Here is a 21,981-nt window from a genome sequence, read left to right on the forward strand (position 1 = left end):
TCCCTACTCCATCTTCTTGGTGAGGTTGCTGCCTGAATCAAGAGTATTCATTCAAAGAATGAATGGACAGACTGACTGACACTAAGCCAGCTGTGGACTCTTCACAGGCTCTTTCTCGAACAGTATTTCCCACACATTCTATTTGTCTTTGGTGAGTTGCCCTAGGTCTCAAGCAGATGATCCAAATGTTCCTGATTCTAACCTATGCCTATAATGCTTTCTCTCAGGCCCTGTGTCCATTTGGCTGCCTGATCCTGCTGGTTTGTTTCATTTCTGAGCATTCCATTCCCATTATTAACCCTCGAGATAGGTCTGGCTTGTGTGTGTGTGTGTGTGTGTGTGTGTGTGTGTGTCTGTCTGTCTGTCTGTCTGTCTGTCTGTCTAGAAACATTAAGCTTTGTACCACCCTAATGAGTACCTGGGACAACTCAACTCCAAAGGAAGAAAGGCTTGTTGAGGACAGAGACTACAGTCAGTGTCTAGTTGGCCTTGTTGTCACTGTTGTGCAATCATGTGTCAGAGGAGCCTGTTCACATTGTGGTACCTGGAGGAAGCAGTTGGGGAAAGAGACTGGCATTTTAATATCCACTTTGAAATCACTTCCTAGTGACCTATCTTCCTTCCTCCTATTAGGCCCCATCTCTTAAGGACTCCTCCACCTCTTTAGTGGCACTCAGTGGGGACCAGTTCTTGACTATGTGCACTTTTGTGGGTATTCAAGTTCTAAGGTAGGCATCAAATACCATAATCCTTCCTGGCTGTCAGTTTCCCCGCCGTCACCATGCTGTCTTTACTTGCCTTGCCTATGCCAGCAGTTCCAATGGTGCTCATTGAACTGAACTATCCTTTAGCGCTGAGCATTTACCAGTTCTCAGTTCAGAGGGTTTGAGGCACAGTGCTGTGTAGCTACCACATCCCGAGTGGCTCTCATTGTTCACAGAATCAAGTAGTGAGGGCGTTCCCACCCTTGGCCAGCTGCTTTTCCAAGCTCGCCTTTCCATCACAAACTCCACGCAGGTGGTCTGCCCCACCTCCCCAAACAGCAATTCTTCCTCATCCAAGCAGGGCTCCTTGGATTGCTTCTCATATGTTCTTTGCCTTTATGGTTTTGTTTTTTAAACTCCTAAAAATGTTATGAGGCTATCTATGTCTTTGTACAATAGATAGCTGTCTGTTTGAAATGTACATTCAAATTGCTGTACTGCCAATTTGTCTTTCAATCCGTACTGTTTTATATGGCTACATGTTACCTTTATGTTGTTATGCTCAGATCTGTCTCTCCAGCAAATCTGTAAAGTATTTGTACTAGGTAGCTACTGCTTTGTCACAAACCACTTCTAAATCCCATGACTCAGAATAATCTCGGGACCTGGGATTGGATGATCTTGTCTGAGCTGCTCTGGCCCCTCGGAGCTCTGTGAATTAGCCAGGCCTCAGCTCCAGTTGAAGTAGAGCTGTGAGATGGACCGCTTTGTCCACAGCTCTCATCCTTGTCTAGAGAGCAGTAGGTTAGCCCAGCCACATTCCTCTCTTGGTGACACCAGAAGTACAGAAACACTAGAAGAACCAGGCAAGGCTTCCTGAAGCCTAGGTTAGGCACAAATTAATCTCAGCTTCCAGAAAGGCCAAAGCAAGCCTCATGACCCATCTCAGAATCAACGGGTTGACAAATATACTGTTTCTTGTAATAGGAAGAACTGCAAAGTCACATTTAAGATGCGTGGATATGAGAAGGAATGGGTGGATTCTCTTTTGCTTCTCTGTAGTGCCAGCCCTATACTGCATACTCACCTTCAGTTCCCTGTTGCTTTGTAACAATTTACCCTAGATTAGTAGCATAAAACTTTATTGTGTCCATTTATGTTCTTCAGGCTGGCTAGGCAGAGCTATGTTGGGATGGTTTATCTCTGTCCTGGGTGTTGCGTATGTGGCCATACCTTGACTACTGGATCTAGAATTCACATAACTGGCACCTCAGCTGCTATTTCTAGCTGTCTTCATAATTTGTCCAAAGCCTCCTCTATTCCCAATATCTCTAGCGGAGTAGCTGGACTTTTTTTTTTCCTCCCATGGCCAATGCATGGTTTTAAGAACACAAAGCCACAAGCAAAGGCTTCTGGGCAAAGACTCAGGTTGCATAAAAATTCTGCTACATTCTGTTGATCAGCAAACCACAGGATGAGCCTGGATTGAGTGGGAGGAAGAATAAAACTCCCAACACAGTGTAAAAAAGGCCACGTGGCTGTTGGAGATTATGTTGTCCATCTTTGGAAAGACCCTGCCTGATGAGATGTTCAGAAAATAATTGAGTGAATGTTTGGACAAAACAGTAGAGCAGAAGCAAAGCATCAGTGAGAAGCTTCCAGTGAGCAGTGTCAGTGACAAGTGTCAGTGAGAAGCTTCCAGTGAGCAGTGTCAGTGAGAAGCATCCAGTGAGCAGTGTCAGTGAGAAGCTTCCAGTGAGCAGTGTCAGTGACAGCTGTCAGTGAGAAATGTCAGTGAGCAGTGTCAGTGAGAAGCTTCCAGTGAGAAGCATCTAGTGAGCAGTGTCAGTGAGCAGCATCCAAGGATCTAGCGCAGCAAAAATGATAGGATAGCATGTTTCTTTTCTAGCTGTCTTCATACGAATTGATGAACACATCAGATTATGGATTTCCTGAGATCCGCTGGCATCAAACAGCAGATTTTGGCTTTGTCCCTAACCTGAAGATGCCCAATACTTTCATGGCTGTTGCTATGGATCTCTGTGATAAGGACTCACCTTTTGGCAGGTATGCTTGCTTCTTCAACTTTGCTTTATCAGTGAATGTTCTTGTCTGTTGTCTTTCACTGTGATGTTTATTTGTAATGAGATGGATTGGACTTTGGGTTGGAGTTTAGATACTATGTATCAATTACCTATGTTGGGATGTGCTACAATAATCCAAACCAAAGCACCCTTCCCAAATACAGAGACCCTGACCAACCAACTGAACAAGATCCCCTTGGCACTACCTCATTGCTTTGATACAACAAAAACTTAGGTCATGTTCACACTCAATCAAAGCAGGTCTGTAGAGATTTTGCTATTAAGAGTTGTTCACAGATCCAGAGCAAAAGCCTACAAAGAGCTGGGATGTAGCTTAGTAGTGGGGGTACTTATCTATTGTGTCCCAAGCTTTGGATTCAAACCCTGGTACCATCCCTAAAGAAGTGAGTCTCCAAGTTTATCTTCCTTCCATCATTACTTTTAAGTCTTACATTGGGAAGTTAGTGCTGTTGTCTGGAAACCATGTGTATCAGTGAAAGTTTCTATTGCTGCTACATAACACCATGAGCAAAAGTACCTAGAAAGGAAATGATTTATGTCAGCATAGAGTTCTACATCACAGTCCATCCTCAAAGGGAGTTAGGATAGGAACTGAAGCAGGGCAGAAACCTAGAGGCAGGAGCTGATGCATAGGCTACGGAGGGATGTGCTGCTTACTGGCTTGCTCCCTGTGGCTTGGTCAGCCTGCTTTCTTACAGAACCCAGAACCACCAGCCCAGGGTGGCACTGCCCACAATGGGCTGGACCTTCCCACATCAATTATCTACCAAGAAAGTGTACCCACAGGCCAATCTGGTGGGAGCATTTTCTCACTTGAGGTTCCTGCTTCTAAAATGGCTCTGGCCTGTGTCAAGACAACACAAACCATAGCACACGAGTCATTTCTGCTTACACTGAATCACTAATATAAATCATGGATATAATCACCTTTAGTGAGACTAGGCCTTGAGATTCTGGGATGGACTCAGAGAAGGATGGCATTTTTGTTGTTAGCACCAATGAGTTATTGCATACTAGCTGTAGGATACTGGATTTCAAATATGAAATGGAGTCTGATACCTGGCCTTTAGATTATAGAGGGAACTTGATAATATTTATTGAATGACCAAATAAAAGACAGACAGACTCAAATGATGAACATCTGATCACATGAAGGATGACTTTCAGTGGCAGCAATATGTTAGCTATCCTAGGCTGGGATTTCTGCAGCACATTCCAGCATAGAAGGCTGATGCATAGTATACCTAAATTGCAATCAACAGTCTAACCTATCCCCTTACTCTCCACCCTTCTCTCTCCTTTTCTTCCTTCTAGCCCTCTGTTGCTGTAAGGTTCTAAATCCACTGAAGGTTAGAGCTTCATCTCTTGTTATCACTAACGGTTGTTCTTAAGGTCACTAGCCACTAATTATTGATTTCAGCCAACTCTGTTTTTTCTTTCCTTTAACTTTTCTTCCTCTTCCTTTGCCCCCTTCTTTTTTTCTTTAGCATTTTGAGACAGGATATCACTGTGTTGACTAGACTGGCTTTGAACTTGTGATCTTTTTGCCTCTGCCTCATAAGTGCTGTTATACAGGCATGTGCCACCATATCAGAAATTCTTTCCTCTTTTTGAGGCAGGGTTTCTCTGTAGCTTTGGAGCCTGTCCTGGAACTCACTCTGCAGAGTAAGCTGGCCTGGAACTTACTGAGAGCCACCTGCCTCTGCCTCCCAAGTGCTGGGATTAAAGGCGTGCTCTGCACCCAGCCCTCCTCCTCCTTTAAAAAAAAAAGATTTCAGGGATCAGAGAGATGCCTCAGTGGTTAGGAACACTTGCCATTCTTCCAGAGGACCCCAATTTGGTTCCCAGAACCCATATGGTGGCTCATAACTACCTGTAACTCCAGTTCTAGAGGATGTGACACTTTCTTCTGGGCTCCATGGGCACCAGGTATGCATGCGATGCATGCAGGCAGAACATACATGCACGTAAAATAAAAAACACACCTTTGAAGAATGTTTTGTTTTATCCCTATCTGAGTGACTTGAATACTCTGTCTTATAACACATGGTTATTGTGGAGCTCAGTCCCATCACCCTCCCCCACACTTTCTTTATGCTGCAGCATCCACCCCCGAGATAAACAGACTGTGGCTTATCGACTGCACTTGGGGGCTCGAGCTCTGGCTTATGGTGAGACAAATTTGACCTTTCAAGGACCACTACCTACGAAGATAGAACTCTTGACTCACAATGAGCTGCTCAACCTCACATATGACCAGGAAATCCAGGTGCTGAGGCAAGATAACAAGTCATTTGAGGTGAGAATAGTGTGTGTGTGTGTGGGGGGGGGGGTGAGGTAGTTGGGGATCTTTCCCCATAGGGGCCCTTTTCCATCACTAATGTGATGATGAAACAGCTGCTGGTTGGCTGGGGTGGTGTTGAGCTTATCTCAGAGGGACAGATGCACAACTACTGATCCATTAGTGCGGACACAAGTTTGATAGAGCAACCAGGGAAGGGAAAAATAGCCCCTAATAAACTGCATTCCTTTCCAATTTTCTTTCTCAGGGCAGTCACCTTGGCTCAGAGAATGATCTTATTTGTACTTTATCTGTTAAATGATCATTGCTCTAAAATAATCCCCTGAACATTAGCTTTTTTTGTTGTATGCTACTAAAATCTGAAATTCTTAGGGTTTAGCATCCCTTGAAAATCGTAAGCTTGGCGATTTCCAGCTTAGTATGAATGGATGTAGACAGTCTACTTTCTCCCACTACCCAGCAGGGGTCACTTCTGTAGAATTGGGGCCACTGATTAAAAAGATGAATTAGAATCTCTTGTAGTTGAGAAGAGAGGCATTCCTAGATGGTTCATTTTGGGCAACCTGAGGACACCAGGCTAGGAGGTGATGTGTGAAGAGAGGACACTGTAGGAGGTGCTAACAGTGACAGGTACCCTTTATGCAGGAGTTTAGAGCTGCAGCTCCCAGGAGTCCACATACCTCAGACGCCTGGTCATTGAGTGTCCTCTGCTTCTTTCCACATGGGCTTGAGGTGAATTTGGAGACTGGAGCGATCTGTACTCTGCCTGTTGCCAGCTGGTGGTCTGTTTGCCTTTCACCTGGCCCTGGAACCATGGTTGGGGTTAGGGTAGACTTTAATCTTAGGGTCTGGAAAATTTGCCTTCTCTGGACTGCTTTCTACTGTCCAAGGTTCAGCAGCCACAGTTACTTTGTGTCCTGTTTTTACTGCATACCTTCTCTGGGAGTGACAGAGAGCCACCATTGGGTTGCTAGCTCACACATTGCTGCTGGCGTGATGGCTTTGCCATCTGGAGGGAGGGGTCCACTGGAAAATGTTCAGGGGTCCAGTCCCTGAATGCTTGTGTCCCTGGGAAGTATAGTTTTTAATTGATTTTTAGTTATTTAATCACTTGAACATTGAAATTTCTTTTTGGTGCTGGGATCAAACCCAGGGCCTCGTACATGCTAGGCATGTGCTCTTCCACCAAGCTATACCTTTAGCCTATATGAACATTTACTGTTAACTTGTTCTGTGTCACCAGACCCATCTGTTCTAGGTTCTAATTACTGTAGGAAACTTGTCTTTGGCTCAGAGTGGCCTTATTTTCATTCCTTTCTAGTATGCCTGAAAGAGCAGTTCCCAGTTTTTTTGGTACACCCTTCTAACTTGCCTGTCTATTCTGTTTTTCTCTTATTAGATCTCCTGTTGCAGTGACCATCAGTGCAAATGGCTTCCTGCTCCTGTGAACAGTTTTTCTACCAAGACCCTGATCTTGGGTGTCGATGCTTGTCTTGGCACTGTGGTTGCTGTTCGCTATGCCTGGACCACATGGCCCTGTGACTATAAGCAATGTGCCATTTACCACCCTAGCAGTACCTTGCCAGCTCCTCCCTTCACTGCTCTTATTACACACCAGGTTCCCAGGCGTAGGGCAGGGGGCTCAAAGGACATTTGGAGTAGTACCAACTCTTTTATACAAGGGCGAGGCCTTTAGATTTGGGCATTTAGAAGTTTAAATGATGACAACAAATACTAGAAGCCTCACTGAATAGCTCCCTGCTAGCCCATGGCTGTTCCTGTATTCTGAGATGAGCACTGGCTAATAGACACTTGAAATGCTCATCTTTGTCCTCTAGTTACCTCAAGCTCTGTGCTGATCTAATTCTTAACTACAACCCTGGGCATTACTACCACCACTTCCCTGTTTAGGGAGTGGATGCCCTATATCTGCCCTTCATGCAAAACTTTGGTTCTTAGCCTGCAAGAGATTTTAAAGGCCTCAGAGGCTGGTGCTTTGTGTGCTCTTTACAAAACTCCCAAAATGGCTAAGGAATGCTATGAAGTTTCCATCTAGGGAGCAGAATCTTCATCAAATGTTCCTACCCCATGACAAAATATTTCAAGTAACCCTAGACACACCACATATTTGTATCCTCATTAAGTTATTCAAAACTACCTGCTTTCAGCCCAAATCTTATTCTAAAATGAACCTGACACAATCAGTGTTATGTTTAGGCATATTGGCAGGTACCAAGGACTGGCCTTAAGAGTGAGAGCCCAAATCACAGGCATAGGGACACATGAAAGTAGATGTACATGGGGCAAATGGGTTCTTAAAGTAAATCTCAAGTCCCTGAGAAATAGAAGTTCAACTAAGGTTAATCCCTATTGAGGAAAGAATTTAGGTTGACAGGAAAGCTACATGATTAGCTTTTAGAGCAAGTATAGGCAAGGCAAAGGTGATGATGCAATTTACCATTTGATGATAGACAGCTGGCAGCTATGAAAATTGCATCTATTAGAAGTCGGGAATAAGCCAAGTGATGCCCACACCTTTAATTCAAGCACTTGAGAGGCAGAGACAGGCAAATCTTTGACTTCAAGGCCAGTTGATCTACAGAGTGAGTTCCAGAACAGTCAGAATTATCTAGAAAAACAGTCTTGAACACCCCATAAAGATATTAGAAATAAAAGTATTGTAATTAATGATGTGTCTGTATATACAGTCAAATTAACTGTTAGAGACTTACAAAGTGCCTCGAAGCATGGGAAAGGAGTCCAAATGTCACCTGTAGGTAGCTTTTTTGTTCTTTGATGTGAAGCAATGAGCATTTCTCATCACTGTGGGGCTCTGGTGCCATTAGAAGCAGCAAGAAAGATGTGTCAGGAGTTTATTTGGTTAAAAACAAAACAAACAAAAAACAAAAACAAAACAAACAAACAAACAAACAAACAAAACCCCCAAGCTATACATTCTGCAAGGGCTCTTGACTTGTGTGTATTTCTAGCCTGCATTTAACTCCTAATGCTCACACTTTGACCTCTCTGTATCTGGCTACATGAGAAAATAAGCCTAGTAACCATCAGTTCCCAAGAAAAGGTCAATTCTATCTGATGGTTCTTCTGCCAAACCCTGGTATTAATCCCACCAAATGAGAGTAAGAACCATCACCCAAATTCTTTGGTCAAATTATGCAGGCTTTATTTTCTGTCAGACAGGGCTATCTCCCTAAATTGGTGTTGGTTTGAAAAAACAGCATTGAACACAGGAGATGGAAGGGTTTATATAGTCCAAAAAATCTGCAAGACTAGGGGTTTTTCAAGAATTGGGGGATTTCCAGAGGAATTTTGATTACATAGAAATTTAGCTGAACATTTCAAAAATTATTTGGCAGAACATCTTATCAGAGTATATTGAAGATGTGAGTCAAATTACAGGAACAGGCCAAAACAGGGTCAAGCTTGAATTGCAGCAAACAGAAACAAACTTACTCTGACCTTATAACCAAGTGGCTTCCATACTTAAGATGAAGTTAGGATGGTTCATCACTGACACATATGCCCACATTGTTCTAATGTGGAGGCTGCTAGAGGTAGGCAAGAACCCCCAAGCCCAATGTCCTTTAACGCCCAATAATTGGTGCATACAGTACAAACTTTGTTTCAGGTAATCCGTGCAGTAATGAAGCCATGGATGAATCAAATATTTTGTGTTTGAAAAGTCCAAAACATTGTGAGGGGTTTGTATATTTCCCCAAATGGAAATAATTTCTTTACTGTTTGAAAATTAATCACTGGCTAGAAAATTGGTTAAAGGAGAGTATCAGTAAAAACCAGCTCTGAATCTTCACTCACTCAAGGAGAAACACTGCTGTGCTAACTTTGCCCTGTCTTGTATTGTATTTCATATTTTATATATGTATGTATGTATGTATGTATATATATGTACATATATGTGTGTTTGTATATATGACATTATAATCATGTCACATATATAAAAATTACATATATATTTACACGATTTACATATATAGTATGCAAATACAGATACACACTATAGTTGAAGCAAACCTTTACATATCTGATACATTTTAGTGGGATGTGAACTTATTTATTTTACTTTGAAAAGATGTAGATGTCCATTTTCAAAATTTTTGTTTTTTTTGTTTCTTTTTGAGATAGGGTCTCACTATGTAGCTCTGACTGTCCTGGAACTGTGTAAACTAGGATGCCCTTGAACTCAAGAGATCTGCCTACCCCTACCTCTGAAATGGTGGGATTAAAGGCATGGGCCACTATACCCAGCAACTTCTTAAATTTAAGCAGTTAGTGGATTAAGGTTTGTAGTTCAGAAGTTGTGAACTTGGGCTAATCCACGGAATTGTAAAAAATGTCTTTGGAGATAGGATCTCTAGTCTTGGCTGGCTTTGAACCCACAAGTCTGCCTGCTTTCCCTTTTTGGGATTAAAGGTGTGTACCACCATGCTTGCTTAAAAATTAAATGCTTAGTTTGTCTTTACTCAGGTTGTAATCCAATGTGTCGGTATTTTTGTATGGTAAAAGGAGCATGCTCTAGTAACTTGACAAAACAAGACCAGCGAGTTATTCCTGTTCTCTCTTCTTCCAGCTTGGCAAACAGGAAGCTATGAACTTGGGCCCAAGTAATGTGGCACACTGATGCAGTAGGCGGCACAGGAAGCTCCCTCCCCCACCTTTAATGTTGTATTTGGGAACTAGAAAGTCCAGTTGTGTAAAATATGGTCAAAATGAAATGACGAGTCTGTATGGAGGAAGGGAACTGATTTCACTCAACTGTGTCTTGTTTGAATTTGTGTTAACACGTGTACAAGTGAATTTTTTTTAATAAGGAATTGAGTTAGAGGACTTTATCCCCTCAAAAGGAGTGCAAAATTTGACAAAAAAGATGAACACAAATATGCATTCTTAGATAGAGATAATTAGAGAAGTTGTCCTACTGATACAGACCAAAAAAAAAAAAAAAAAAAAAAAAAAAAAAAAAAGCTGGGGTCTGGGTTACAGGGGCTGGTGACTCAATATTCCTGACTAGAATTAGATTCTGTTTACTTCATGAATTAGCTGCTGCCAAGAACTTACTTTGTTAGTCCTCTGTGATGTTATAGTTACAGCCTTAAGGAGGAGAGTAGGTCAAAAGGGTTCTGCACAGAACTAGTGCCCTATAAAAGGGACCTGGTGACTCCCTTCCACATCTTTAGTCTTAGCAAGCCAGCTAAGGACCAAGCTATCACCAGGAATCTTGAACTCTTGACTTCCCTGGCTCCCAAACTGAGAAATAAACTTGTTTATAAGCTACCTAATGTATGGTATTTTGTTATAGTAGCCCAAACAGACGATGTTTATAAAGGTTCACTTCAGGGAGAGCTAAGCAAACATGAATATATCCTGACTACAAGAAGATAAAAATAAGCAGAACTGTCAAGAGATATTTATTACTAAAAATAAAAGCAACTGAAGTTTCGCCCAGGGTACACTGTCAGCACCGGAACATCCACGATGAAGTGTGTTAATATCATCTCTCCTTTCCAAAAGACTGCTGCTTTCTCCCACACAGAGTAAGTTTTAGTTTAGGTCAAAAACTCATGATGAGAAGGAAGTGGGCTCCCCCCCTTCTTCAGTCTGAAGACTGCATTGGGCTACATTGTGATGGAGACTTCAGGTGCTGCAGGTCAGTGTCCACCAAGGGTTCGTGTGTCAGGAACTCTGGCTGGTAAGACGACACAAAGGCTTCATGCTGAAGCTCGGGTAGGTCCAGGGACCCTGGAAGAAACAAATCCTTAATTGCACCATTGCCTGGGAATCTCATGACAATTTGACTTGGCCGAATATGCAGCCTCTTAATTCCTTACATTTGTAAAAGTCGACCCTATTTTGCCCTCAATAAACAGACAGGTGTTTAACAATGGGAAGAAAATGAATAGATGTAGAGAAGTGCCATACACAAACTGTTATGAACCTAAAATTGCTGAGCCCATGACCACTTTCCATTTATGGGAAATAATCCAGGCAACACAGGGCTAAAAGACACCACTGACCTTTAAGTTTTATTTCTTGTACAGCAAACCCTACCATTTCCACTCTGTAACTTAAGCTACAGAATGAGACACTCAAGTTGCTGGCCAGGTTCTGTGAATAACATGGAAGCCCCAGGCAGCCTTCACATCCCCCTCACTCTGCACTCTCTATAGCTGGCTCAGAGAAGCATGTTACTCACTACCCTCCAATGTGTGACAAGGGTACCACAGTCTAAAAATGGTCGGTTTTCAAGCCAAAAGGGTAAAAGTTAAAAGATACCTGGCAGAATGGAGTCCTCGTGGTCATCGTCAAAGGTCTGTGTCTCAAAGGCTTCAAGGCTCATAGCTGCATCATTCTCTGACAACTCCTGGGAGAGCTGACCCTTCCCAGGTTTGCACACGTCAGACTTCACCCACTGATAACTGGATCAAAGGGAACCATTCTTGAGAGCTGTCTGTTAGTCCATAATACCTTCCTACCAAAGTAGCCACATTCTCCCCCACCCCCCAATTGGGTCTTTCCCTCTACACACCTAAAAAGCATCAGCTAAGAAAACAACCCAAGCAAACGAGCAGGCAAGCCTCTGGTGACAGTGCTCCACTGTATACACCAAGAGTGGCACAAATTGAGCAGCCTTAATTTGAGAATTTAAAAGAATCCTAAAACATTTTGTGTAACCAACCCACACCTCGTGGGATGGTCACAATTAAAATGAAGGTGCACTAAAATATTACATGAAAACTGTCCAGGGTGTATGTGTAATGCATAAAGGAAACACTGAATTTCCTGTTTAGACTTAGTTTTGCTCCCAAGTTACCTCTTATGTATATAAAGTCACTCTCCTGCCCAAACTTGATCTAAAGACTCAAGAGATCTGCCTGCCTCTGCCTCCTGACTATGGGAACTCCAGGTGTGCACCTCCATACAATAGAAAGTCTTAGAAAACCCCAAATGACCACCAAATAAAGCACATCTGAAGCACATCTCATCAAGCATTCCGGATATGGAGCAGTCACCCCGGGATGCAACACACGGGGTACCGGGCTCCTGCTCACCTGTCTAGATGGGTAAGTGGGTCAAAGTTGTGGCACACGGTGAAGGAGCAAGCTCACCTTTGACACAGAAATGCATACACGAATAAAGTAATTGCCAGTTTAGGACACTGGTCAGCTGGCAACTGAGCGTCTACCAATGGAAGAGGTTTGTTCCCACTTACTTGACACAGTTTTGGGCTTCTGGACAACTCTGAATCAGGTTGTGGATGATTGGATGAGAAAACCCGAAGAACTCAGCACCACATGAGAGTAGGTTAGGCATCAGTTTCCCCCTAAGCAGAAGAGAGAGCTTTAACTTGATGAGAGCTTAGGAGGAGATGACAACAGGCTTGAATACACGCCACACTTGAGATTTCCTAATATACTCTGAGGCTAGCAGCTAAGGAGCCTGTATGGCATTGAGAGAGAAAAGGTCTCAGCTGTGCTAATGGTGACCCTTTAGTGTGTCCTCAAGCTGGTGGCCAACTTACGTTGCAGCACTGATCATCCTGACCAGTTCTTCATAACAGGCGTCGGCAGAAGAGCTGACAATGGTGTTCTGGGGGTCATCTTCAGGAACAATTTCAAACTGAGAATGACAGGAACAATGAGGTCACTTTGCAAGGGGGAGAAGTAGAGTAGTAGGACTCCTACAACAGTCTCAGGCTCTAGAGATGAAGCTGCTGCACATGCCAGGAGATGGGCACGTAAGTTTCTTACAATGGTCTTAAAAATTCACACCCAAGTAAACAGAAAATCCCGTGACTTCCGATTCTGTACATCTTGCTTGACTTTTGGCCAGTGGTCAGCACTGAATTTGCTCCATACAGTCCTATGCACTTACAGCCCAAGTCCAAATACAAATGGTACTTTAGAGAAAGGCGATACATTGTTCTGTTACTCTCTATTTCTCTGGGAAAAACATGAGTACCTAGAAATACTCTTGGCCAAAGGGTACTTTCCCAGTTTTTACTGTGTATTTATTTTTCTTCATATTTCCCAATATTGGTTATTATCAAACTAAAGTCACCTGATGTTGGGGGAAAATTTTAAGTTAAATTTTTATCATAAATCAATCCTATTATACTTAAAGATAGAATCTTGTTTGATTAGTAACCTAAGAACATTAAAATTTATTTTTCTTTTAGCATTTCATCTCTCAGAGGAAATTAAGAATCATGTTGTGATTTTCATTAAAATTCTACTGAGACCCTGATTGGATATGCACTGCATTTACAGATGCTGAAAATGCGGTACCCTGCACATCGCTAACTTTGCCTATTGGCACACTTTCTGTAGAGCACGGTGTGTGGCTGAGATGATGTCAGATACCAGCTCCACCTGCCAGAGCTCCGACAGTGATGCAGTTTCCCCAGCCAGTTAGGCAGGCTCAGGTTCTCCTACTCAAGGATCCTCTATGCCTCCAGCTCAGTTTTTTTGACTGGCAGCTGTATAAGAAAGTCAAGCAAGGAACTCTGAAACTGCTATTTTTGCCTGAGGGTCCTTGTATCTCAGCAGAAGCAAAGAAGATATCAAATATCTTTTCTGTATGAATTTGTCAACTTGTTTTAGCCTCAAATAGTAACAGTATGTGTGGTAAAATTACGGAAAGAGGTATCACCTAGAAAATAAAAGACAAATTTGTATCCCAGATCAAACACCCAGACTTATAGTTGTAACAGAGCTTGCCAGTTTTTCTGCATCTTGGTGTTGTACAAACGGTGATTACAAGGTATCTTATAGTGTGTCAGAATAAGTTAAAAAAGCCAAAGATAAAGGAGGTTCTCAAAACAGAAAAGGTGGTGGTGGTGGTGGGGGGGCAAACTGAACCAAAAAAAGGAAAACAATTATACTGGCATGAGTACCTGAGGCTGCACACCACCATCCTTGACCTGACATGTATATAGACACTTCTGGTCTGGACACTTCATGCTGGCGAACACTCGAGTACTGCAGTAGCCCACAGGGTAGATGGCACTCTCATCATGGAAGCCAGGTCGGTTGGTGATGATCTACAAAAGATTCCCCAATCCCGAGTTGAGGTCACTTAAGACATTGGAAGCCCAGTTTACTATGGTAGCCTTTAGAGCCACTTTGGGGTTGCAAAGAGTGACAAATCAAAGAAAGTGATGGCTGTGAGCAGACAAAACTGACCTGGATTTGTAGGGACTAGAGATTTTCTGGGGCTGGTATGGATCAGCAAAGGGCTGCTGCCAGTGGGAACAGGGAAGGCTCAACCCCACTCCCATGGTTCTGATTATCCTGTCTATATGCTGGTCTCACTCACCTCCCCCAGGCTATATACTGTTAGACCCCCTAGTCCGATGGGGAACACAGGCCGTCCTGAGGGATCCAGGGTAATGGGCCGAACCAGCTTGCGAGCACCTCCCTCCATTTTCTTTTTCTTGGATGTTTTCTTCAGAACTGAAACGCAAATCTGGGGTCACCCACTTTAGGTCCCTTCCATTGAGAAGGGGAGGGGAAATTTACATATGAATGGTAAAGGCAGAAAGCCAATCTTGGTTTATGCAGATGCTCTTCATGGTGGTATTTTATACCATAAAGCCATCATAAGTAGAAAATACTGTAAGTTAATACATATAATATACCTAACTTAACAAACATCATGGCAACTGAGTACACTGTGCAATATAAAGTGTTTCCACAAGTTTGTGTCTGAATAGGAGATGTGGGCTCATGCCACTAGCTAATATCAGAGCACCACACTGCATAGAGCTATCCTAAGAAAAGATTAAAATTCAAAGTCCAGTTTTTACTGAATGTATCCTACTTTCATAAAATGGTAAAACTGAAAAATCACTAGGTGAACCACTCACTGACTGAGGTACCATCTATATTCACTAAATAGCCATCTGGGGTTTGTCCCCCAAAACCCAAGTATCTAACTTGTCTACTAACAGTAACCGCTTTTAGTATAAGCACTGCAGTGCTAAAAATCTTAACATTAAGTATTCTTCAACCAGGAATTGCTGAGCTAGCAGTGTGCTCAGAAGGCCACCCTGCCTCTAGGAAAGAGTCTAGTGAGTGCAGTCTAGTGACTGCAAGGATACAAGATGGGGGCAGAAGCTCAGGCTGCTTATCCCCATCTATATGGGCTTCTCAAGGGACTATAGGAAACACAGGTGGCCTCTTGTGTTTACCAGTTAGTTAGTCTACCAGCTCTTTGTTAACAGTAGAGCCATTCAGGCAATGGATACACTGTCTTCTTAAAATACCTTCCAGCTTGTTGTTCTCTTTGCCTTTTTCTTTTTTCTCCTTCTTGGATTTCTTTCCAAAAGGTTCCTCGGCCCCAGTGCTGGGTCCAGCTCCCTGGATAGTTCCCACAGAGCCGGCCACACCATAAGCCAGGGGCAAACTGGAGCTGTGGGAAGGAGCTGGAGCCTGTGGTTCCCCTTCAGTTAGAGCCTGAAGCTGGAGAAGCTTCTTTAGCAAGTATCTGATGTGGGAGAGGAATGAATGGGAGGAAACGCGGTAAGTTCTTTTTTTTTTTCCCCCTCAATCCATTTCTTAAGTACTGGGAATTACAGAATTATCACACACACACCCACACACACACACACACACACACACACACACACACACACACACTAAAGAAGATAATCCATATTCAAGAAGTCAAGACAACGGTTAGAGCTCCTCTTATCTTTAGGGTGGAAGGCCTTAGGGCATCTGAAGGGTATTCATATGACTTACAGGTAACCACATACCCACTGTGCTTTGAATAGGGAAATACAGACTGAACAGTTGTAGAATGAGAAACAGGGTTTTTTATCCCTTGGTTTTCATAACTGGGAAGCGATAATAAGAGAACTTATTACATGTAGCAAGAAGGCTGTGACAGAAAGATGCGAGGAAGAACTCTTGTCATCAGAGCCCAACAAAATTTGAGTGGGAAACACCACAGGTTTGGAGTTTCTCTGTATTGCCTCAAGTGGCCTAGAGGTTATGCAATGTGCAAGAATTCACTGACAAAACAAACACACACACACAAAAACACCTCCATGTCAATCACTAATAATAATAACAAAATGAAGCTAGCTTACCTTCTTTCTTCTTTTGCTTTGAGAAATTTTTCCTCAAGACGAGCAATTTCATCACAAATAGCAGCATTTTCCTTTAAGGAAAAAATAAAATAAAATAAAAAAAAGGACTGTAATCAAATAAAATGAAGCTATTTTCTGGGAACAAGATTTGTATCTCAAACAAACAAACAAACAAAGCTCTCTGTGCTTCAGATGAAAGGGAAATGCTGTTCCACCCTGTGCAAAAGCTACAAGGGCATCTTTCCAGGGCTGGGAAGTCTCAGCAGGGAAAGGCACCTTCTACGCAAGCACAACAACTTGAATTTGATCCCCAAAACCCATATTGGAAGGAGAGAAAGGACTCCTGACAGTTGTCTGCTAGCCTCTACATGTGCTTGCTACCACACACACATTAAGAAGGAAAAGAAATTTCTTTAAAGTAATCTGCAGGTTGGGTTCTACTGCAGGCAGAGTAATTACATAATTTCTTATCCAATGAAGGGGCACCTTTCCATGAACAGGGGCAATTTTACCATGTATGCCAGAAAAACATGGCACACCAGGGTTTGCATACATACACTAGGCAAATCAAGATATGTGGCCACTCCATTAGTGTAGCCTTTGGCAGAGAAAAGGATATATACTACTTAGACCTGAACTTACACCACTACAAATTTCTAAGGACTAGCTATGTTTAACAGCCTTGACCTTGACAAGGACCATCTAACAGTATTTTACAGGGCAATACCTTAGAAAAAGGATGAGAAGAAATGAAATAATATGTGAAATCTTTAGTATCATCATTCCTTACTTATGACTCAGCCTATCTTAAAAGCAATTCTGAAGGAAACATCCATTTGGGAGCTTTCCCAGGTTTAATCTCCATTTCAATGTTCAAAACATCCTCTGGCTTCACAAGATTTTTGTACTCTTAAAGGAACTATCACCCTTAAGAAACATTTTAAGCATTAGGCAACTCTGAAATGAAGTGACAAAAGGGAACAGTAAATGAGGTACTGCATGTCTTGATTTACTTTCCTAATTTTTCTCCAATTCACATACTAATGTTAATGTTTTAGGAATGGCAGATTTAATGTCAAAACTTTCCTGATGCATCTAAAAGGCCTAATAAGTTTAACTGAAATTTTGTAGAAAGAAGAGTTAAACCACCAATTCAGATGTGCGAGAGCATTTGGCACAGATACCTATTTCCAAGCACTCTGGTTAAGCCAGAATAGTCTAATTATTAGACTTATCAGACCCTAATAAGTCTTGGTTGGCAAAGCAGTTCATCCTTATGTGATGGGTTCCATTTCCAGTACTGGGTAGAGAGAAGGCAGAAACACCAAGTAGCCTCATAGAGGGGAGCTACATAACCTGGGCATTTTTGGAAGATTCAAGGGCCTGTTTAAGCAAGGTGTCAGCCACAGAATTGGGGTTGGGGTGTACTTAGGGAATCGGTTGGGTAGTGTAAATAATAATAAAAAAAAAAAACTGTAATCAGGATATTTAAGTTGGAGTCGGGGCAAACCATCTCTCAGGGCTTGAGTGTTCTTGCCTTAAAAGACACTTGACTACTGAGCTCAACTAGAAAAGGAAACGTAGCAAAAATGATGGCAGTTTACTGGTGGAGCACTTCGCAGTCCTCATTTACAGAGGAGTAGAGAAATGATAACCAATAGGGTAGGGGACTAATAACGTGATGAAATTAACGCTGGACTGATACTGTGGGGAAAACAGTCCCCAGGGAGAGAGCGGCTGAACCCAGACTCACAAACACCGTGGCCTTGGCCGCTTTGCGCAGCCGCAGGTACTTCAGCCGGTACTTCTCGTTCTGGCTCTTCTTCGGGAATTTTTTCATTCTGGCCTTGTGGGACAGCGGGGTGCGAGGCTCAGAAGCCAGGCCGCCCAGCAGGCTCATGATCTAGCCCCAGCTCGGGGGCTTCTGGCCGCGGGGGGCATCGAGGGGAAAGAAAACAACGGGCGCTCCCCAGCACTTCCGCGTCGGTATCCAAAGGAAGTCACGCCGGAAGTTGCGCAACACTGCAGCCACTACAACTTCCGGGTTTGGAAGCTGCGGTGCTCCCGGCTTAGCGGAGGCCTTCGAGGAGAGGTGTGGTTCAGGGCGGTGCGGAAAAGCAGAGGCCGGAAAGGATCGGTCTTACCCGGGTGTTAGAAGGCGCAGTAACAGAAGAGAAAAAACGAAAAACAAACCAAAAACAACGAAAAACGAACCAAAAACAAAACACCTCTCAAACAAAACCCTTACGGACGTTCCCGTTCTCGCTGCACTCAGGCAGCTGCGAGGCAACATCTGCTTTTCCCAGTTGCTCTGAGCAGAACTTTCTGTGTTTTAGGAATCTTGAGTATATCTGTGCGCACAAATGTTGTGAACTTCGGGGGTAGAATATGGGAAAAAAACCAAAAAACTTCGATTGTTCCAGGGCTTGCGATGTAGTTAGCAAACAGTTTTAATGAAGTGTTAGCACATTTTGAATGAAACCAAGAGTGTTTCCTTGTACACCCCCGATTTTTTTTTTTAACCGTTTAATCTTCATAACTAAGATCAGTTAAAGAATGGACAAATCTTTAAGTGCAAGATCGTTCTAGACTGGATAGCAGACGTACATTCTTTTAATAGTGTCACAAAACCAGTTGACTGAGCCTCTTGCTCTCAGTGTTTTTTCTCTCTCAAAACAATGTAAGTACTGAGGTGCATGGGATTTCCAAACTAGAGTCCTGATACAGAAGGGAATTGCTGTTACATTACCAAAATAAAGATATCTAAGATTGTGCATGAAAGTTCAGAAAGATGTTACAAAATTAACCAATTTACCAAATTACTAAAGAAAAATCTAATACTAATTAAAACAAAACGAAACGAAACAGAATTAAGTAAGTGACCCAGGTACTTCATCTCTGAACACTGTAAGAAAAAAGTTGCAGCTTTGACAAAATGAATTTTGTTTGTTTTGTTTTCCAAGACAGGGTTTCTCTGTGTAGCCCTGGCTTTCCTGGAACTTACTCTGTAGACCAGGTTGGTCTCAAATTCACAGTGATCCTCCTGCCTCTGCCTTCCCAGATTAAAGGCATGTGCCACTACCATCCTGTGACAAAATGGATTTTAACACAGAGAAAAAGCTTTAGATATACTCCTGTAACTGCCCAGGTTATAAGCTGCTTTTGATAGATATGATTTTGTCTAATGCTGCAACTCAGGTGCCATTTGCCTTCACAAATGTACCTAAGGCAGCCCTGTAGTTTTAGTTTTGGAAGCTGTCAGGATTATGACAGCCTACAAAATATACTGTCTCTGAAACTATGTACTGGAATCTTATCTGGGAACCTGAAAGAAGTTGTACTAATCACAATTGACTTTATTCTTACTAAAAAATGTAATTTTTAATTGCCCAATTTTCTGTCTAGCTGTGTTTCATTCTGTTGGACTTTGAGATCTGACTTTATTTGTGTTATTCATCTTCATGTCTACCAGGAGGAAGCTGCCAGCTTCCATTTTAGTCTGCAGGCTGTTTTGACCAGTGGACTTCAGTGAAATGTGCATAAGCATATTTATTGTTTCTTCTTCATTAGAGACTCCCTCATTTACAATTAACACACTTTCCTTGAACATTTTATAAATCAAGATGGTATTATTTATTTGTTGTTGTTATTATTTGTTGGCTTTTAAAGTCTGGGGCTTTTAAACTCATTGTGTAGGGGAAGATGATCCTGAATTCCTTATTCTGTCTCTGTCTCCCAAATTCTGGGACTACACCACATCCCACAGTATCCAGCTTGGGGAGATTTTTTTTTTCTTTTTAATCCATGGCCTAGGGTCTAACTCAGTTATAGGACACTTGTCTAGTGAACGAAGGCCCTGGGTTTGATTTCAGCTGGGTGGTGGTGGCTGTGGCACACGCCTTTGATTCCATCACTCAGGAGGCAAAGGCAGGTGTGAGTTTAAGGCCAGCCTGGTCTACAGTGAGAGTTCCAGGACAGGCTCCAAAGCCGTACAGAGAAACCCTGTCTTGACCCCCCCCCCCAAAAAAAAGAAAAGAAATAAAGTTTATTTCTGAAGTAGATTTTGCTTGGTATGGCAACAACCATGTAGGAAAAAGGGAGGGAGAAAGTAGGAAGAATTGTTGAAGGAGTTACTCCTGGCCACCCTAAAGTTGAAGGAGTTGTTGGTACAGTAAAGGGTAGAGAATCACACTCTGGAGGCAAGACTGCGTGTCCAAATACCCAGTGTCATAAGAAGCATGGATACTACAAATAGCCGATTACAGTGGAAGCTGTGTGCACCTGGTGTGGGGGTTTCTTTTAGCTTCTAGTCTTGTGGAAGGAAAGAATGCAGTCTAGAGTTACAGCATTTAAGCAGGAGTTTATTTAGCAATTAAAGGAAGGCCTCCAAAGAGACCGAAGAGGGCTATCCGAGGGTGTGTGTATGGGGACAGTAGTCCAGAGGGTTCTCTGTTGTGGATTTTAAAGAAATTACAGGTGAGTAGCATCTTCGTGGAGTAAGGTGACTTGTTTTTCCTCCCACCGCAGGGTGAATCACATTTCCTATTTATGGTATTTCTTCTCATGATCCTCTAGAAATATCCATGACAGTAGTGGCTTGAAGTGGGGGAGGGGGTGGGCACAGAAGGTGAAGGTGAAGGAGGGAAGGAGGAAGGGAAGGAAGAGGAGGAGGGGAGGCAGTGTTATCAGAACCACTATGTAAATGTTACTACAATGAAGCTGAGATCTTTTGAGGACAGAGATACTTGGCTAGAGCATATGCATATCAAAGTGCCCCAGTGTTTTGGGTTTTGATACAGTAGGAACTGCTAATCTGTGGCTTCAAGTATGTCTAACTGCAAAGACACATTCTGGTAGTCAGGAGGCACAACTACCAAAATGTAGTTGTGTTTTTGTTCTTGTGGTTTGTTTTGGATCCCTCATATTTAATTTCTACTTGAGGCTTTTCAAAGTGGCATGATTGCTCTCATGTCTGTCAGTTAGGAAAGTTATGAATTCATTCCACAGTACAACCATTCTGTTAGAATGAGTTTTAAAGTAGCTTGTTAAGTTGTACAAACAAGAATGAATTGGGCTGTCTTCTACAGCTTCTTTCTCCCTGCTCCACCCTTCATGTCCATCCTTTTACCTAATGGGGAAGAAAGAGGAGAGACTGACATAGTGGGTGGTGTGTAGATCATGAAAGGCTTCTGTGCTCACTGAGCAGTTGAACTTTTATTAATGACATAAGACTTTAATTCACATCATCAGTGAGTGTCAATAAGCTCTTGGCTGCTTTAGGTAAATTTGCCTGAGTTTTATCAGAAGGTTTTTCTACTTACCTATGTTAGAAGGGTTCTAATGGCTTGTGTAAAAATTCTCTCATGAAATACATAACATACAGAGTAAAAAATGTTCATTAAGAGACACAGTCTATGGAACCAGAGCAAAGTTAGATCCAAGGGTAGAGTAGTGAATCAGAGAATGTACACAAGTGGCTCAATGTGACTTTTATGGTTAACATTTATTTATTTACTCATTTTTTTATTGATTTGCATGTGGATATCAGAAGCTAACTTGCAGGAGTCAGTTCTCTCCTACCATTTGGGTCCCAGGATTGAATGCAAGTCATCAGGCTAGGCAGCAAGTTCCTTATCCTACTGGCCTTCAGTTGTTGGCTGTAAGTAAATGGGTAGCATCCCTTGAATTATTAAACCTTGAATTATTAAAATGGTCATAGTCCAGACTCTGAGCTCTTGT

At 42.5% G+C, this 21,981-nt stretch overlaps 3 protein-coding genes across 4 annotated transcripts in view; 1 reads left to right on the forward strand and 2 right to left on the reverse strand.

Annotated features, from left to right (window-relative positions):
- The window catches only part of Siae (sialic acid acetylesterase), a 90,972-nt gene extending 83,173 nt beyond the window's left edge, over positions 1-7,799 (forward strand). For both annotated transcript variants that reach the window (XM_051197107.1, XM_051197106.1), the window contains 3 exons: positions 2,614-2,771; positions 4,913-5,108; positions 6,511-7,799. In XM_051197107.1, the coding sequence (XP_051053064.1) occupies positions 2,614-2,771; positions 4,913-5,108; positions 6,511-6,807 (651 nt within the window). In that variant the 3' untranslated portion in view covers positions 6,808-7,799. The remainder of the gene's footprint in view (positions 1-2,613; positions 2,772-4,912; positions 5,109-6,510) is intronic.
- Positions 1-21,981, reverse strand: part of Spa17 (sperm autoantigenic protein 17) — a 380,810-nt gene that overhangs the window by 39,115 nt on the left and 319,714 nt on the right. The window lies entirely within an intron of this gene.
- On the reverse strand, positions 10,543-18,182 carry Tbrg1 (transforming growth factor beta regulator 1). Its single transcript, XM_051197108.1, has 9 exons — positions 17,996-18,182; positions 16,243-16,313; positions 15,415-15,635; positions 14,466-14,602; positions 14,044-14,190; positions 12,670-12,767; positions 12,361-12,471; positions 11,424-11,566; positions 10,543-10,889 (listed from the first exon to the last, which is right to left on the reverse strand). Exons 1-9 carry the CDS (start codon positions 18,140-18,142, stop codon positions 10,744-10,746), a joined length of 1,221 nt encoding a protein of 406 aa, XP_051053065.1. The 5' UTR covers positions 18,143-18,182; the 3' UTR covers positions 10,543-10,743.

This window comes from Phodopus roborovskii, unplaced genomic scaffold (genome assembly GCF_943737965.1).
Source record: "Phodopus roborovskii unplaced genomic scaffold, PHOROB, whole genome shotgun sequence".
Lineage (NCBI taxonomy): Eukaryota > Metazoa > Chordata > Mammalia > Rodentia > Cricetidae > Phodopus > Phodopus roborovskii.

What these genes read in the sequence shown, in the direction of transcription:
- Tbrg1 (XM_051197108.1), bottom strand. Translation starts at nt 18,142, where the DNA reads ATGAGCCTGCTGGGCGGCCTGGCTTCTGAGCCTCGCACCCCGCTGTCC. An exon ending in CGGCCAAGGCCACGGTGTTT is followed by an intron (nt 16,314 to 17,995) that starts GTGAGTCTGGGT and finishes TTTTCCTTAAAG; the next exon opens with GAAAATGCTGCTATTTGTGA. An exon ending in CAGTATATAGCCTGGGGGAG is followed by an intron (nt 14,191 to 14,465) that starts GTGAGTGAGACC and finishes AATCTTTTGTAG; the next exon opens with ATCATCACCAACCGACCTGG.